We start from the raw sequence: 17448 nt of genomic DNA, 5'->3' as shown, positions 1-17448 counted from the left end.
TTCACTCCTTTTCACGGCCGAGTAATAGTCCCACGTGGGGATGGACCACCTTGTCTTTATCCGTTCGCATATCCACGATGAACATCGGGTTGTTTCCACCTCGTGGCCGTTTTGGATTGCGCTGCTGTGAACACGCGCACACAGGCTTTCACGTGATCACCTGTTTTCGGTTCTCTTGGATCCACCCCGGGAGTGGAATTGCTGGGTCATATGGTAATTCTATGCTTAACTCGTTGAGGCATCCTCTCTGAGACTCCTGCCTTCAATGGGATATTTAAGACACCCTAAAACCTTTGAAGAATAATTTGACCAACACCTGTGTTACAGGTTGGATCATGTTGCCTCAAAAAACGTGTTGAAGTCTTAGTCCCCGGAACCTCAGAATGGGACTTTGTTTGGAAATAGGGTCACTGCAGATGTAGTGAGTCGAGGCGAGGTCATCCAAGGGTAGGGTGGCCCCTAATCCAGTACGACGTGTCCTTATAAGAAGATGAAGATTTGGGCACAGAGAGGAGACAGCTGTGTGATGACGAAGGCAGATAGAGGAGGAATGCCAGCTGCCAAGGAACACCGACGACGGCCAGCTGCCATCAGAAGCCAGGAGACGCGAGGCGGGGTCCCTCACGGGTCGCGGGGGGTGTGGTCTTGCTGACGCCTGAGTTCAGACTTCCGGCCTTCAGAACTGTGAGACAAACCTGAGTCCCAGCTCCTCCCGGGCACAGGCACCCCCATCCCAACTCTGGAGTTTCCCATTCCTAGGCAGCGCTTTACGTATTTTTTGCACGTGAGTATGCCTCCCTAAAATAGTACTCATTTGACCATTTCGGATTTTCAGTTCATTTTTTGAAGGGTTTATTATGTTTTTTTTTTTTAATTTACATTTTAGGCAAGGCAACCCTTGGTTGACCTCACAGATTGCAAGGACCTTGTTAGCTTACAATCCCTTATTTATTATTATTATTATTATTATTATTATTTTATTATTATTTTTACACCTACAGCACTTGGTCTTCCTAGGTGGTCTCTTATCCAAGTACTAATCAGGCCCGACCCTGCTTAGCTTCCGAGATCAGACGGGATTGGGCTTGTTCAGGGTGGCATGGCCATAGACTTTTTGAAGGCTTTAAAGTGTACAATTCTGTGCTTTCTGGTGTACTCACAGAGTTGTGCAACCATTGGCACAACCTAATTCCAGAACATTTCATCACCCCAAAAAGAAACCCCGGCCCCTTTAGCAGTCACCCCCATCCCCCTCTCCACTAACCCACCTTCCGTCTCTGAGGACGTGCCTGTTGTGAACATTTCACGTAAACAGAATCACACATTATGTGGCCACTGCGTCTGGCTTCTCTTGCTGAGCACCGTGCGCTCATGGCTCGTCCATTGCACTGTGTCACATTTTGCAAGTTTTTAAACTTAAAATACATTTTCTTCCATCATCCAAACCTTCTGTGACTTGACTTTTTCCCCCCATGTCTGGTTTCTCTCTCCCCGGGGGGGGGGGGGGCCCTCTCTGATGCTGCCACACGGGATTCCACTTCTGCTTTTGCTTATTGAGCCCAAATTCCTGATATCTAGTGTTCTGTTCCCAGGAGATTCTCACAGACCCCTTCCGGTTTGACAGCTAGGGGACCATTCATTCACAAACACCCCCACCCCCAGGCACTGGGCAGCAGGATACGGCAGAGGAACCAGAGACCAGAAGCCCTGCCCTTCTGGAGCTGACGTTCCAGTTGGGGAGACAGATAGGACACGAGGTTAGTAAGTAAAATGCACGTGATGCTCAAAGCTAGGGGGAAACGGCAGCTGGGAAGAGGGCTTGGTGGTGGTGAGAGGAGGTGACATTTGCTCGAAGAGCTGAGGGAAGTGAGGGATGAACCACGTGGAGGTCTGGGAGGTGTTCCAGGCGGGGGTGCAGCACATGCAAAGGCCCTGGGGCAGGACCATGCTGGCTGTCTGAGTGGCAGGGAGGAGGCAGAGTGAGGCAGGTGGGGGGAGGGAGGAGGAGAGGGCAGGGAGGGGAGGGCAGCGAGTCATACAGGACCTGTGGGCCCCGGAGGGCTGCGGGCTCAGATGGGCCAGGATGTATCTCGGGTCATACCGGGGCAACCATCGTGCCACCTCCTGGGGCTGCTGCAAGCATTAAGTGAGCGCCTTGCAGACAGTGAGCACCCGGCAGTGCTCAGCCGCCTGCGCCCATGTTTGTGATCCACGTTTTTCCCACGCCACAGGTCAGAGCCCAGCGGACCGGCCAACATCCCCAGGGAGCACGCAGCTGGCCCCGGCAGGGCCCAGACACCTGAGGCCCGCCCTCCCCCCTGCATCCCGCGGTGTCACCTTCCCGGGAGGCTCGGGTTCCTGGATCCCCTTACGTGGGCAGCTCGGCTGTCGCCGCTGTCGCGCCCTGGGCCGGGGGAGGGGAGGCTGCAGGAAGCGACGGATCCGGCAGTGGCGGTGGCCCGGGTGGCCGAGCTCCTCCGGCCATGGAGAGCGCAGCGGCCCGCGAGGCCCCAGGGGCCGAGGCCCCACGCCCGCCCGCGCCCCCGCCCTCGCCCTCCGAGCCCCCGGCTGCGCCCCGCGCCCGCCCGCGCCTCGTCTTCCGTACGCAGCTGGCACATGGCAGCCCCACGGGCAAGATCGAGGGCTTCACCAACGTCCGCGAGCTCTACGCTAAGATCGCCGAGGCCTTCGGGATCGCGCCCACTGAGGTGAGGACCCCGGACCCCCAGCGCCCGAGATTCACCAGGCTGACCCAGGGTGGGGGTGGAGCCTGGACCCCTGGACTGAGGGCCTCGGATCCCCCATCGCCGTTTTGGGGGCTCCAATCTCCAGATATCAGAGACGCACCTCTCAGAGCCAGAGGTGCCCATCCGCCGGCGACACCCGCTTTGTGCGTCCTGCACAAACCGTGAGCAAGTCTCAGGCTTAGTGGGCCCCTAGATCGCCCGGGGAACCCACTCTACCCACCCAGCTAGGGCGGGGCCCGGCGCTCAGGAAAGCACGTCTGTGGGTCCTGGGCGCGGCTGGCGGTTGGGGGCAGGGCTGGGAGCTGGGGGCTGCGGTTTAGGCAGCCCCCTTCCAGGTGGGACTTCGCAAGCCGCCAGGCTCAGGGACTGGGCTGCATATATATGCACCTCGCAGCCCCCAGGGGGCGCCAGTAGATTCAGAAAGACCTGAAAAAGGAAGGTCCCAGGGTTAGGGCCCAAGAGAGTTAAAATTGGAAGGGGGGGAGCCGTGAGAAAGGGTTTTCGTTCTGCCCACAGATCCTCACCCTGCTCCCCATTCTAGGGGTCCCAGTCTCTCTCCCCACACCCCATTCCGAGGGTCCCCAAGGCTGGGATCCTGGTGGCCGGGTGACTGGGCCAGTGTCACGCTTCTTTGCGCCTGGGCCTCCCTATCAGGCCCCTGAGGCCATGGGCGGGTGGTTCTGCGCAGACAGTGGGGGACGAGCAGTCATTGACCCTGGACTCCCCCTCCCCCGGGGACAGATCTTATTCTGCACCCTAAACAGCCACAAGGTGGACATGCAGAAACTTCTGGGCGGCCAGATAGGGCTGGAGGACTTTATCTTTGCACACGTGCGCGGCGAGACCAAGGAGGTGGAGGTCACCAAGACGGAGGACGCCCTGGGGTTGACCATCACGGACAACGGGGCTGGCTACGCTTTCATCAAGGTGCCCGCGGTGGGGTCGGGACTTCCGGTGCTCGGCGACCTGGGGCGATCCGCTGTCCCCCTCCGGTCAGGTGGGCTTCGGGAACCTGGGGGTGGTGGCTCCTCGAGTGACTCTGGGTCCCTGCAGAGGATCAAGGAGGGCAGCATCATCAACAGAATCGAGGCTGTGTGCGTGGGTGACAGCATCGAGGCCATCAACGACCAGTCCATCGTGGGCTGCCGCCACTACGAGGTCGCCAAGATGCTCCGCGAGCTGCCCAAGTCCCAGCCCTTCACCCTGCGGCTGGTGCGGCCCAAGCGAGCCTTCGGTGAGGGCCACCTGGGGCCCAGGGCAGGTGGGGGGGAGGAGCTTGTCCTGAACAGCTTCTCTGGATGCCCGGGACAGCGGAAGGTGGGGGGATGGGACGGGATGGAAGGTTCCGGATGTCTCTGACGGCAGGACAGGGAGCTTCTGGCTCTGTGTCGGGAACAGGTAAGTAGTTTATTGTCGTAGTTCGTCTGACGATGGGGAAAAGTTCGGCAGGACCAGGAAAGGATGAGGAGGTGTCCAGACCTATTTTGTCACCTGGCCGGGCGCTCTTCCAGGCCTGGTGTGAGGCTACAGCGCTTTCGAGGATGGTTTGCAGCGGGAGTTGTAGGACGGCACTTTTCAAAGAGCAGGTGGTACGGCCTTCTCCCCTCGTCGCCGACTGGCGCCTAGCGCAGCACTCTGCAGAACCAGGGGTTCCAGAAGCATCCCGGCGCCTCTGGAGCCCGCTCCCAGGGAGAGTGGGACAGGATGCGCTTCTCCATCTACCCTGTTTCGTAGCAGGGGACTCGGGAGGCCACGTCAAAAAGTTAGGAACAGCCCGCCCTAGAGCAAGACTTGTCAGCATGAACCCTCTGGCCACAGGAGGGTCCTAAGCGTCCTTTCTAGAGAGTCACTTTAAGATGAGGAGAGAGATTTGGAGGAAGAAAGGGTTCCAAGAGAAGGCTCTGAAGATACACCCATGGGCGTAGGAAGGCCTTTGAAGGATAAGAAGGTTCTGGAAAGTCTCAGCTGGTGGCTTCCCAGTGTTTACAGAGTGGACTGACCTGGCACATGTGCCCTTCCCCCACCCTGTCCCCTCCAGATATGATTGGCCAGAGGAGCCGGAGCAGCAAGTGCCCCATGGACGCAAAAGTGACCAGCGGGAGGGAGACGCTGCGGCTCCGTTCTGGGGGGGCTGCCACAGTAGAGGAGGTGGTGAGTGAGGGGGGCTTCGGGGGCTCTCGCACCTGCAGCTCTGCTGCTGAGTCAGCGTCGCCTTGGGTAGACCTGCTTCGCCTCGGTTTCCCCATCTGCCAACTGAGTCCCCGTGGTGAGGCGGGGCGATAGTGTTCCTGCAGGAGCATTGACATGTGAGGTCCCGGCTTGCCTCGCCCAAGGGGCGGGGTCCAGGAGGAGACTGGGCTAGAGGGATCCGAGGTTCTGACCCTCCGCTTTGTCCCCCTACGCCTCCAGCCCAGTGAATTTGAGGAGGAGGCGTCTCGGAGGGTGGATGACCTGCTGGAGAGTTACATGGGCATCCGGGACCCAGAGCTGGGTAAGGGGCCAGGGTAAGCCAGGTGGACCCTGGGGGGAGGCTAGCCCGTGGGAGGAGGCAGGGGCCTCAAGGGGATGCTGGGGATCCAGGGGCACCCTCACCCACTTTCTCTCCCACTCCGGCAGCGTCCACCATGGTGGAGACGTCCAAGAAGACGGTGAGCGTTCAGGAGTTTGCACGCCATTTAGACTCCGTCTTGGGCGAGTTTGCCTTCCCCGACGAGTTTGTGGTGGAGGTGTGGGCCGCCATCGGAGAGGCCAGGGAGGCCTGTGGCTAGTCTGCCCCGGGGCTGAGCGCAGCCCCAGCCCAGAGCCCAGCCCCCAGCCCTGCCGGCTGGTTTCCGAAGCCCCACGCTGCTCCAGAGCCCAGCCCAGGTCCGACACCCGGCCCCCCTCTAGAGCCCAGGCCAGCTCTGAGCCTGAGGTCACCTCTAGAGCCCATGCCAGCTCTGAGGCCAAGTTCATCTCTGGAACCTCATCTGGTTCCGAGACCCAACCCAGTTTTAAATCTCAGCCTGCCTCTAGAACCCAGGCTAGCTCTGAGACCAAGTTCACTTCTAGACCCCAGCTCAGTTCTGAGACCAAGCCCTGTTCTAGACCCCAGGCTACTCCTGGGACTAAGTTCATCTCTAGAACACAAGGTAGTTCTGAGATCCAACCCAGTTCTAAAACCCAGACCTCCTCGAGAACCCAGGACGACCCTGAGGCCAAGCCACGCACTAGCATCAAGTCAAATTCTGGAACCCAGACAAGTTTTAAGGCCCAGCCCAGCTCCGACAGCAGCCCCGGTTCTGGAAGTCAGCCCAGCTCCACAACCAAGCCCTGCCATAAAACTCGACCCGACTCTGGAACTCAAGACAGCCCCACGACACAGCCACACCCGGACACCCGCCCTAGCTCGGGAGCACCAGTTAGCTGTGATACCCAGGTGGGACTCGAGAGGCAGGCCAGCCCGGGACTCAGAGACAGCTCCGAAACTCAGCCCTGTTCACGAACGCAGACCGGCTCGGGAAGCCAGACTTGTGGAACTGCTTGGTCTGGATCCAGACCCCAGCCCGGCTCTCAGACCCTGCTACACTCAAGTGCCCACCCCTGTTCTGGGGCCAGGGCCAGCTCTAGCAATGAGTCCAGCTCGGACACAGGGCCCAGTTCCAGATCCCAGCCTAGGGCTATGATCAGGGCCGTCCCTGGGACCCAGACGTGCTCCGGAGCACCTTCTGCCCCCCAGGCTCGGCTTGGCACAGACTCCCGCTCTCCCTGCAGTGCACCGACCGGCCCTCAGATGCCACCCGACTCTGCGGCCCAGACCGACCGCGAGGCCTGGCCTGTTTCCAGAGCTCGGCCCGGCTCAGGCACCCCACCTAGCTCCAGAACTCAGCTCAGTTCCGGAGCACGGCCTGGCTCTGAAATCCCACCTGGCTCCAAAACACAGTCAGTTACTGAGACCCAGCTGAGTTCTGGAACCCAGTCCAGTCCCCGGACCCAGACCCACGCAGCGACAGCCTTGAGCTCCGCAACACTGTCGGGCTCTGGGAGCAGGCCCAGCTCCACCGCCCCGCCCCGCCCTGCCCCGCTGGCCTCTGGGCCTTGGCCCATCTCAGAAACCCTGCCGGGCCCTAGGTACCGGCTCCAGGCCACAGCCCGAGGCGGTTCTGGTGCCGAGCTGGACCGTGGCAAGCAGCCTAGCTCTGGAGTCCAGCTTGGCTCTGAGACCCAGGCCAGCCCCCAGCCTCAGGTCAGCTCTGAGGCTCAACTCTCCTCGGAAACCCAGACCAGGATAGGAACACGGCCCAGCTCTGGAAGCCACCTCGGTTCTAGCACCCAGACTGTTTCTGGAACCCAGCCCAGCTTCAGAACCCAAACCAGCTCAGGAGCCCAGCTCGGCTCTGAGACCCAGCCCAGTTCCAGAACGCGGCCCAGCCCCAGAACCCACCTCAGTTTCAGCACTCAGACCGGTCTTGGAACCCAGCTCGGCTCCAGGACCCAGCCCAGCGCCAGGATCCGGTTCAGCTCTGAGGCCCAGCCCGGTTCTCAAACTCAGACAAGTTCCAGAGCTGAGCCCAGCTCCAGAGTTCAGTGCAGTTTCAGAACGCAGCCCGGTTCTGAAACCCAATCCAACTCAAGAACACAGACCAGCTCAAGAATCCAGCTGAGCATTAGAAACAAGCTTTGCCCACAGACCCCTGGCCTTGACCCTAGAACCCAGCCCGACCCCACTGCCCCAGCCCGACCTCAGGCCCCAGACCCACCACCCGGAGCCCTGACTCTGGTTCCCAGCGAAGTCCATCAGCCTCCACCTCCGCCCCATGATCTGGTACATGGAACCCAGGCCCACCCCGGCCTGGCCCCACTGCCTCAGGCCCCTTCCGTGCCCCAGAAGCCAGCGCTTTCCCCCAAGCCCCAGCTGGGACCTCATAGGTCCACCCCGCCCACTTCATCCCTCATCCCTAGATCTGCCTCCAGGGTGGCCCTCCGGCAGTCCTGGCCCCGGGAACCCTCTGCTCCAGGGCCTGGCCTCTCCCCCTCACTCAAGGATTTGGGAACTGCTTCGGTGGGGGTCCGAGGCCCTGCCCCAGCACGGTAGGCTGTAGCTTGGGGGTGTGGCCCCAACGGACCGCATCCCCTCTCCTGCCTCTCTCAGACCAAGTTCCCCCAGCAGCAGCAGGTGACCTTGCTCCCCACAGGCAGGGGGAGGGAGAATGGAAACGGGCTTCAGTTTCACTGGCTTCGGCAGGTTGTAAGCAGATCTCGGGTCTGCGCGGGGGGGGAAAGGAGGCGGGGCTTGCTCTTTATGTACACCGAGGGCTCCTGGGGAATAAAGGCACCTCCCCCTCGTGCAATGCAGCCAGGTGTGTTGTTTTGGAGGGTATTTGAGGGACAGCGGAGGAACGGGCAGGCGCGAGGGCCCTGGGTGGGGGGGCTGTGACGGCCCCGCAGCTGCTCGGCACCCACTGCGTGCCAGGCGCTTTGTAAGTCCTCCCTGTGCGTGCGTGGGTGTGCGTGCGCGGACACGGCGCCCCTCAAAGGCTCAGTCGTTCACCCATTTAATTGATCTTTATTGAGCACCTACTACGGGCCAGGTGTTGTTTGTTCAAGGCACTGGGAGTCTGGGTGCTGCGCGGAGAACAGCTGAACATAAAGCTTAGGAGGGAGTGACTCCGTCCGACGCGGAGGCAGCAGGTGTCAGTCACTCCCGGGTCAGCATGCGTCGCTCCCTCTCTTTGCCTCATCTGCAGAATGGATGGGATACCCGCACCCCTTCTGGGGGCTATAGGGAGGATCCCGGAAGATCGCCCTGTAGAGTGCTTAATAAAGACTCAGTAAGGGAGGTGGGGAGGGGAGCCAGAACCCACCTCCGCCTCTCTGCCCTTCCCCCAACGCCCGCCCAGCGGTTCAACCCTCCCCGCCCACAGGCCACGTGCTCGCATAGCAACCCGATGCCCCCAAAAGCCGCCCAAGACTCAGAGGAAAACACAGCCCAGCGGAGATATATTTTGGCAAGAGAGGGGGTGGCCTACTCGTTCACATTCAATCCTTCTAGACAGAGCCTTCTCGGGATGGGGCGTCAGAGGGATCAACGGTACCTCAGAGAGTAGGTCATATTCAGGGGTCACAATCCCCCTGGAGGACTTCTGGAAGGGAGCTTAGCAGTCTAATTGCCTCTAGAGACCTTCCCTACCCCAGTCACCCTTCCTGGGGTTGAGGGGGGCTGAGCGAGGAAGAAAGGGCTTGGAAAGGGGGATCAGGGAAGAGTTGGGGGGGTACCCAGGGCTGATGGAAGACACTTCACAATCCCGCCACTCGAACTCTGTGTCCGTTCTACTCTCCCGGCCCCTGGACTTCAGAACGGGCAGATGTGACCGTCAGGGAGGACTGAGGTTAGATAGGGGACATGCTGGCAGGGTGCTCTGTCCGGCTGCCTTTCAGAGCCGCCACCGATGTCCACCCCTGGCCCTACGCCATGGTGGGGCTCTGGGGGAGCTGGGGCTGCAGGGAGAGCGACCTGGGCCTGGCACTTAGGCGAGGGTAGAGGCGCTGGATCACGGCCCGGCGGAACAGGATGTACACCCAGGGGTCCAGGATCTGGTTCCAGGTGGCTACGCGCAGGAAAATGAGCAGCTGTTGCTCCGTGGCTCGGGACAGCTGCCCAGTGGGGCTCATGGCTGGCGGGCTCCGAAGCACGGTCTGGGCGATGAAGACCTGCAGAGAGCCAGAGCGGTTAGCGGGGGGCAGGCCGCGGCAGCCCGGCCCCTCCACCAGCACCTGTGGTACCCCGAGACCCAGGCCAGTTCTGTCGCTGCTTCGCTGACCTCGGGAGAGCTGCCTGACCTCTCTGAGCTTCCGTCGGTGAGGCCGCAAAATAGCCTACTTTTCCTGAACCCCTCCCGGGCACGATTAAATATGGTGGCAAAGAAGACTAGCAGGTGCGAACAGTTGGAATTACTGTTGTGGCTGGTGTTATTCTATTAGACATGTTATATTTTAAAATTTACTACAAAACTATGGAAAATGGTATATGAAATAATTTAATTTTCCTATTATATTTTAAAGGGTTTATATTATAATAAATTTATATAAAATTTTTATGACAAATAATTTTGTTAAAAAATTTAGATTAAATTCTTAGATGAAGTTATTTTAATATATTGTATTAAATGTTGGAGTTTATATTTACTATTGTGTAATATGTAATATAATATTAGTTATTAAATCATATAATTATCTAAAAATTAATATATTGATATATTTTTATACATAGTTCTATATTACATAGTATTTAACTGTTATATGTGAATCACATAATATATAATTATATAACTGTGCTATATAATACTAACAATTCAGAATTAATATATAATTAGTTATATATTACATAGCATTTAACAATGATATATATTATATAAAAATCGATATAATTAAGTATTCATTAAAATACGATATAATCACTAATTATGTGTAGTCTATTTTATAATTAAAGTCTATATTATGTTAAAGATAATTATAATTCACATTGTAGTAAATGTATTATATTAAAATTCTATTGTGTTAAAATAAACGATTCCCTTGAAACGCTATGGACACGGTTTTCTGAGCTCTCTCGTGGGCCGGGGGCTCGGTGTGGGGATTTGCTGTGTCTCGCTCGAGGACACAGAGGACCCCTGTGCCCTGTGGATGGGGCGCGGCCGGTCCCGGTCCCCGCGCGCGGAGGGCTCCCGGCGCGCCCGCCACTCACCAGCAGCGGCGCCCAGCAGACGCTGGCCACGACCATGATGCCCGTGAGCTGGGCCATCATCTCCACCTCGCAGTCGCGCGGGCGCTGCTCGGCGGCGGCCTGGCGGCCGTGGTACACGCGGCACAGCGTGGCCACGCTCACGGTGTTGAGCAGGAAGGACAGCGCCACCGAGAGGCCGCCGAGCAGCGCGAAGAGCAGGCCGAAGGCCACGTCGCCGCGCTCGGCGCCCAGCGTGAGGAAGCACCAGGAGCCGGGGTACTGCACGGTGTAGCGGCCGAGGCCCAGCAGGGGCAGCAGGCCGAGCGCCAGCGCCGCGGCCCACACCAGCGCCACGGTGGCCCAGGCGCGGCGCGGCGAGGCGGCGGCCGGCCGCGAGAAGGGCCGCGTGATGCCCACGAAGCGCTCCGAGGCCATGGCGGCCCCCAGCAGCAGCGGGCTCAGGCCGAAGAAGACCATGATGACGCCGAAGAAGCGGCAGAAGCGGCAGCCGGGGTCCGCGGCGCGCCAGTCGAAGAGCGCGGCGTGCCGCGCCACCACCACGGCGCCCGTGCTCAGCAGCCCCATGAGGTCGGTGAGCACCAGGCCGCAGAGGAAGGTGAGGAAGGACGAGCGCGCGTGCGGGCCGCCCCGCCGCGCGCCCGCCAGCACGCGCAGCGCCAGCAGGTTGGACGCCAGGCCCACGGCGCAGAAGGAGGCGGCGAACCAGGGCGACGCGATCAGCCTTCGCTCCTCCAGCGTGATGTTCATCGGCCGGAAGCAGGGCCCCGGGGAGCTGCCGTTGGGCCACATGGCACCGGCGCGGGGCGGGGCGCGTCACCGCCCCATCGACTGAGGCCGCAGGCCGGGCGGCGGCGGGCGCTGGCGCAGGCTCACCTGTGGGGGCCAGAGAGAACACGCGCCGGTTATTGACCGCACGCCTGTATCTGAACGGCCTTGGCGGACCGTCAAGGCCCCGACGCACACACCGCCTCCTTCAGGAAGGCTTCCCGGATTCACCTCCCTTCCCGCTCATCAGCCTTCCTGTCGGTGCCGCCCAGAGCCAGGGACGCTCAAGGCCAGGTCTAGTGCCGTCACGGGGGAGGACCCGTGAGTTTCCGCTGGGTCACAGAGAAGGGCTTGAACTCCGGCCGGGCGCCCACTGTGTCTGTCGCCCTGAGCCAGGGTTTCTTCCCTCCGAGCTTCCGTTTCCTTGCTGGTCTCCCCTCGACGCCCTGGGCGGGCCACGGCAGCCGGGACAGACCTCGGCCAGTCCTCGCGCAGGCCCCGAGGTGGGCCTTGTGGGTCACGACTTCTCCTGAACGGGTGAGGGCGGGCCGGCCCGCTGGCGTTTGGGGTCGATTCCTCCGCACACATGCTGAAATCATGTGCCCTCCTTCCCCCTCATCATCACGTTGTCATGAGACGTCAATCCAGACACTCAGTTTCATTCCCGGAACAAAAAACCTCAGCCCGTTTGGAATGACAGGTTCCCTAGGGACAAGCTATAAACGGCAGCAGGAGGGACCTGTTACCCCACCAGGGGCAGTGGGGGGGGACTGGAGACATCTGGGCCTGGCTGACGCAAGTGTGGTCACAAAGGCCAGATGTGAGGATGAAATGAGACTATTCAACAAACAGCTCCCAGATCTGCCAAGGGACACACCAAGGAGGACATAAGGCCACCCCGGGGACCGGGGCTAGCACCCGGGGCCCCAGCCTTCCACACTGGGCACACATCACAGGACGTCCTTGCGTTGGCAGGACCCTGGGTGAGGGTGCACCCGGTGGAACCATCAGGGTGGTCGGAGGTGGGGAGGCGGGACCATGGGAGGGATGCAGGAGCCAGGAAGTCAGAGCTCACAAAGGCCCTATGATGATCTGCCTTGTGCAGAGGGGGCGGAGCGAAGCACAGAGAGGTTAACTAGCTCATCCAAGGTCACACAGCCTGCCTGGGGCAGATCTGAGATTTACGGAGATGTGAAGGTGGTTCAAAAGTCTGCCCATCAAGCGGAGGCTGGGCCAGGTGGGGGTAGGGCTTCGCGATCACTGCTACGTTCTCTAAGTGGGTATTGAATTTTCAAAAATGTTGGTCGGCCCAGATTCGCATGCTAGCATTGGCGTGAGCCCTCTCACTGACCTTGGGCTCTTCACATCCCCTCTCTGAGTCTGTTTCCCTCCCTATAAAATGGGGCTCATGGTGGGAATGAGTTCGCCCGGGTACAGGGCGTAGCACATTGCGGGCGCCTGATTCATGCTCAAGCGCCCATGGGGTAGCTGCCGGCCCTCACTCCCCATCTCAGTACTTGGTGTCCTGGCCCGGCCCTGGGCTCCGTGACTCCTTATCGAGTCTCATAAATTATCCAGCTCCCGAAAGCTGTCCTGAGCTTCCCTCTCAGGCTGAGAGCCAAGGCCACCACCACTTCCGTGGGGGTGGGGCCTCGAGTGGGGAAACTGAGGCCCGGGGAAGTGGGGCGGGCAGACGGGTGCTTTCTGCGGTGACTGGCGACCTTGACCCGCTCCGGGCCGGGCGTGTGCTCTTTGCCATCTCGGATGTGTCCCGCACTTGACTTCCTCCTGTGACAATGCGCTCCCTCCCTTGAGAACTGGTATGCGCCAGCTTCAGGACATTCCTGGGGACTTGGGCTGTGCCTGCGGCCACTGCCCAGGCGCTGCCTGCAGTGACCGCCAGGCCCTCTTGGTCTCGTGGTCCCCTTGTCCCTACCCTCCTGCGGGAGCTGCTGCACCCCTTACTCATCTGGGGACACCCCCATCCCTGAGGCTACTGCACAACTCCCACGTCTGGGAGCAAACCTGTAACCCAGAGCTTTGGCCTGGGGGAGGCTGGAAACTGGCCCGACTCCCTCTGGCTGCGGCCTTTGGTTTCCAGTCCCCCGCCCTCCTCCAGGGTTCAGCTGATACTAGCCATCTTAAGCAATTCGTGCAAGCGGGCCAATAGGGTCCCCTGGCCCTCCCTTCTTCTCTTGCATTGGCTGGGAGGGCTGGCAAGGCCCCTCCCCTGCAGGGGACCACATAGGCCGGGCTGTGTGGCTCCTGAGGACTCCATCTCTCTCTCTGTGCCTCATGGGAGGCATGGACTCCAGTGTCCTACCCAGATCTACCGGACAAGCCCAGGATCCCATGGCCCTAGAGCAGAGAGGTGTGGACTCAGAGGGTCTGGGATTCTGGAATTCGAATGAGTTCCCAGTCTGGAACCTGGAAGTCCTCCAGAGTCAGGAATTTCAGGGGGCTGTGGTTCCAGAATTTTGGCGGGAGTTTGGCTGGGTCTTGCCTTCCAGAAATCTCTGTCTTGGAAACTGGCTCCTTACCGGAGGCTGGACGATCTGTTTTCTCTCAGCTCACCTCAGTGAGACTGGGGGCGGGGGATGGTGGGACGGCGGGGTCCATCCGCCTGTCCCAGGGGCCTGGATGCTGGCACCCAGCAGGGCTCTCCCCACGCCCAGCCTGGTGGAATGTTCCCAAGCGCCAGGCCCCTCCTCTGTCTGCTCATCCATCACTGCCTGTCCCACTCTCTTCCTCCTTTTAGCGAGACATCCATCTCTCAACGACTCCAGCCCTGGCCTGCCCAGCCTGCCTGTCCCCATGCCCCGGGCCCACCCAGCCTGCCCCGGGGGGTTGCTGACTGCAGACAGGCTCGGACCGGAGTCCCTGATGTGCCACTGTCAAGCCAGGGAACAGCCTTGCCGAGCCTCAGTTTTCCCCTCCACGAAATGGGGATGATGAGGACTCCGGCTCGCCTTCCAGAGCTCTGGCCGGACCTCTCGGGCCTGACGTGCCCCAGTCCCCTGTGGCGGGGCCTTTGCCTCGGCTGTGCCCCTTACTTGGGGCACGCTTCCTGTTCCTGGCCCTGCTCACGGGTCGTCTGCAGGAGGGACTCCATGCGTGACCTGCCCGGCTTGGCCCTGCCCCCCGTCTGTTTCCCACAGGAAATGTCCTTTATCATGAAGGTGCAGGGCCCAGGCCAGTCCCTGCCTCGGTCAGTCCCAGCCCAAGCCTGGGGCCTCCCACAGCCCACAGCCCCCACGCCCTGTGAGCACGAGCACCCACACAGACACGTGCAAACGCGCGGGGCCACCCGCATTCTCCGGGCCCATCCCGCCTCCCCTCACTGCAGGCTCGGTTTCCGGGAACTTTTCCTGTTTATGACACCAACCAGGCCCCCACCCCGGAAAGAGCAGAGTGGGGGCCCCTCGGTGAGCCTGACTAGCACGAGGCTGAGCCGGGGCCCCGGCTCATGTGGTCCCTCTGAGCCTCTGATGGGTGTCCGCACAGTGCTCGCCACCCAGGGCTGCCGGGGGCACACGAGAGGGTGGGTGCGAGCCGAGGGGAGAGGCCCCGGCCCCCCGGCCGGTGGCTCATGATGCACATGAGGGTTACCGTGAATATACAGACCGCTGCGGGTACACACGCTCACGCACACTCGCTCCTGGCCACACCCAGGCCTTGGCACCCTCCCTGTGGCACCTCAGCGCCCTGAGTGGCCCGCACGGCCCGGGGGAGCCCACATTCTCAGCGTACAGGGACACAGCCGCACAGTCAGACATGGCCCGGGACAGGCAGCAGAAGCGGTGTTCCACCCGCACTCCGGGGCGCCCCCCAGCACCTGGCTACTGCCGCTGCCCAGGGCGACACGCCCCCAGCAGGGCAGGTCGCCCGCGAACACCCCGGCCACAACCGCTCACTCAGGCCCCGCCTCTGATCTGGCTGGTCGTGTCCTCTCACCTGGCGCTGGTGACTGGCTGGCTGGGCCGCGCGCGTGTCACACGGCTGTCCAGAGCGGAAGGCCGCGCAGACGTGCGGGTGCGGGTCCGGGCCCGGGAGCGGGCGGAGCGGGCTGGCCCGCCCTCCCGGGGCTTCTGGGGAAACCGAGTCACGGAGAGGGTGGGGCCACAGGGGACCCCAGGACTGCCGCTTCCCCGGTGGCACAGGACGCCCTAGTGCCCGGGGTCCTGGCGGCGGGAGGCTAAAAATAGCCGGGACCGGGGCCCCGCTTCGCAGCCCGCGCCTTGTGGGGCTCTAACCGCGTCTTTCGAGGTCTCTCTCTTTCAGTCTTTCTGTCTCTCATCAGCCCCGCCCCCCTGCGCTGGCCACGCCCCTAAGGCCCCGGCCTGGCTGACAAGGGTCAGCGGGAGACCCCCAGCGGACCGGGGAGACTGCGCGGACTTCTAGGGGAGGGACGCCCGAGGGACCCCAGACCGGAGGGGCAGAGGTGCGGTGACCGGGCCGGCCGGCGGTCTCCGGGAGCCTCCCCCAGCCGCCCCGGCCAGGGCCCCTCCAGGCGCTCCTGCCGCCTTATTCACCGTCCGCACAGCACCCGAGGACGGCAGGGGGCAGGGCAGGGGCCGGGCTCGGCAGAGTCAGCTCCCGAGGGTGCCCAGACCCCCGCCCGGGGTCTTGCGGCTGCGGGCTGGTGAGCCCGCTAGGGATTGGCCTGGCACGCAGTAGGTGCCTAATCACTGTAAGGTCGATTTGAGTGCCCCGCCAGGGCTGGGGAGTGGGGCGCAGGGTATTTGAGGCGACCAGACTCCCCAGCCAGCAGCTCGGTTGGCAGCCTCCTGAGCTGCCTTCCTGCCGCAGGTGAGCCGGGAGGGCTGTGCACAATGAGACAAAGGCTGGGGCACGGCACGGGCCCAGGGATGGTGGGAAAGACCCTGGCGGAGCCAGCTGCAGTTGGGCGGGGGGAGTCGGTCCTCCCCCGCAGCCACCTCCGACCTCCGGTGCAGTGTGGGTAAGGAGGCTTGGCGCCTGTGTATAGAAATGATTCAGAGGATGAGGCCAGGCTGCGGGAACCCGGCCCTGAAATGGGTTCCCCCAGCGGTGGCAGCAGAGGCTGCCTTGAGGGCCCTCAGACATTCTCAGAGCTCTGGGCCAGGGTCTCTTCAGCCCAGAGCCCAGAGCCCAGAGCCGTGACCGCGAGAGTGGGTGGGCTGGGCGCTGCCAGGGCAAGGGCCTGGAGGCTGTGCCGTGCTGAGGAGCTGCTGGAAGGCCCGGGGCCTCAGGTGGGTGAGGGGGTCCGCAGGCCTGGGCAGGGAGGGGTGACTTTGGCCTTCCGAGTGGGCCAGGATTAGCTGGCTTGGCCTTGACCCCACCCCGCTCAGTCTTTGTGGACCGGAGGGGCACAGGAGTGCAGACTCTGAGTGAAGTTAGACTCTAGCCCTGGACTCCCTTGGGCTGTGCCTGGAAGCCCCTACTCTGGCCTCCCCACCCACCATCCTTTGCTCACAGCCTCCAACCCTCTAGATAGCCCCTCCCCTGTTCCATCCCATTGTCGAGTCCCTGAGCCATTTAACCCTAACTTCTCTTCCTTGGCAAGGAGTCTCGCCGACTCTCATGCATCCAGGCCAGCCCTGGCTCCCAGGGTCCGCCGCTCTGTAAAGCCTTGATTGCTCAGACAGGCTTGTCCTCTCACCTCTCATCAAGGGCACCTCTGGGTCTGGCCCATGTGGTGGGACAGTTCTGAGCCCAGGTAGGACTAGACACCAGACCTGCATTCAAGGAGCACCAGGAGGGAGACAGAGCTGGTCACAGACAGCCCCAGCCCCCTGCGGTCAGGCTGGGCCCGAGGAAGTGGTGGGCACAGCGGAGCCCAGAGGAACCCTGGGGGCAGAGGGCGTAAGAACTGGGCCTTCGTGGGATGGGTAGGGGTTCCCCAGGTCCAAGGGACATGGCGGAAATCACAGGTGGAAAACTGTGGGGGTGAGAGCAGGCACGAGGCTTTGGGGACCGCGGGGAGGGAAGATATGGTGGGAGGATATGGGGCTGGGGCCCCAGATGGCGAGGGCGGGGCGGGGGGGACAGAGGGAGACATTCTAGTCCCACTTCCTCTGCCGGCAGATAAGAGGACAGAGCTCTTTCTGGGGAACGGGCAGGGCGGGGATCAGAGAAGCGCCCTTGATCCAAATGCATTCTTGGGTCTCACCAGTTCTGCAAGGCAGGGGTTAAAGACACTCATGTTACAGATGGGGAAACTGACACCTTGTG

General features: G+C 61.3%; 2 protein-coding genes, 1 long non-coding RNA gene and 1 pseudogene across 7 annotated transcripts; 2 read left to right on the top strand and 2 right to left on the bottom strand.

Moving 5' to 3' along the window:
- Positions 1-992: 992 nt before the first annotated feature.
- Positions 993-1111, bottom strand: LOC118612637 (annotated as a pseudogene).
- A 1356-nt stretch (positions 1112-2467) lies between these two features.
- On the top strand, positions 2468-8191 carry GIPC3 (GIPC PDZ domain containing family member 3). Of its 5 annotated transcripts, none has more exons than XM_016163547.2 (6): positions 2468-2708; positions 3489-3674; positions 3801-3981; positions 4786-4898; positions 5157-5238; positions 5364-5630. In XM_016163547.2, exons 1-6 carry the CDS (start codon positions 2484-2486, stop codon positions 5513-5515), a joined length of 939 nt encoding a protein of 312 aa, XP_016019033.1. In that variant the 5' UTR covers positions 2468-2483; the 3' UTR covers positions 5516-5630. The 5 variants fall into 5 exon arrangements, with proteins under 5 accessions (XP_016019033.1, XP_016019032.2, XP_016019031.2 ...); XM_016163546.2 differs by having other exon boundaries at positions 2571-2708; positions 5157-5251; positions 5364-8188; XM_016163545.2 differs by having other exon boundaries at positions 2571-2708; positions 3489-3981; positions 5157-5251; positions 5364-8190.
- Positions 8192-8276: 85 nt separating this feature from the next.
- Positions 8277-15539, bottom strand: TBXA2R (thromboxane A2 receptor). The gene is made up of 3 exons (XM_036234110.1): positions 15190-15539; positions 10471-11343; positions 8277-9437 (listed from the first exon to the last, which is right to left on the bottom strand). The coding sequence occupies exons 2-3, from the start codon at positions 11257-11259 to the stop codon at positions 9192-9194; spliced, it is 1035 nt and encodes a 344-aa protein (XP_036090003.1). The 5' UTR covers positions 11260-11343; positions 15190-15539; the 3' UTR covers positions 8277-9191.
- Positions 13493-14301, top strand: LOC118612477. The gene is made up of 2 exons (XR_004954989.1): positions 13493-13606; positions 13994-14301. It is a non-coding gene; the product is annotated as an uncharacterized LOC118612477 (long non-coding RNA).
- Positions 15540-17448: the final 1909 nt, after the last annotated feature.

Source organism: Rousettus aegyptiacus, unplaced genomic scaffold (assembly GCF_014176215.1).
Source record: "Rousettus aegyptiacus isolate mRouAeg1 unplaced genomic scaffold, mRouAeg1.p scaffold_m13_p_16, whole genome shotgun sequence".
Lineage (NCBI taxonomy): Eukaryota > Metazoa > Chordata > Mammalia > Chiroptera > Pteropodidae > Rousettus > Rousettus aegyptiacus.
This window is presented reverse-complemented; position numbering and strand designations above follow the sequence as displayed.

Bases quoted from the DNA above. Each gene is read 5' to 3' on its own strand.
- TBXA2R (XM_036234110.1), bottom strand. From the start codon at position 11,259: ATGTGGCCCAACGGCAGCTCCCCGGGGCCCTGCTTCCGGCCGATGAAC. The intron at 9,438-10,470 runs GTGAGTGGCGGG...GGCTCTCTGCAG, and splicing joins TCTGCTGGGCGCCGCTGCTG to GTCTTCATCGCCCAGACCGT.
- GIPC3 (XM_016163543.2), top strand. From the start codon at position 3,414: ATGGGCGGGTGGTTCTGCGCAGACAGTGGGGGACGAGCAGTCATTGAC. The intron at 3,982-4,785 runs GTGAGGGCCACC...TGTCCCCTCCAG, and splicing joins GCGGCCCAAGCGAGCCTTCG to ATATGATTGGCCAGAGGAGC. The intron at 4,899-5,156 runs GTGAGTGAGGGG...CTACGCCTCCAG, and splicing joins CTGCCACAGTAGAGGAGGTG to CCCAGTGAATTTGAGGAGGA.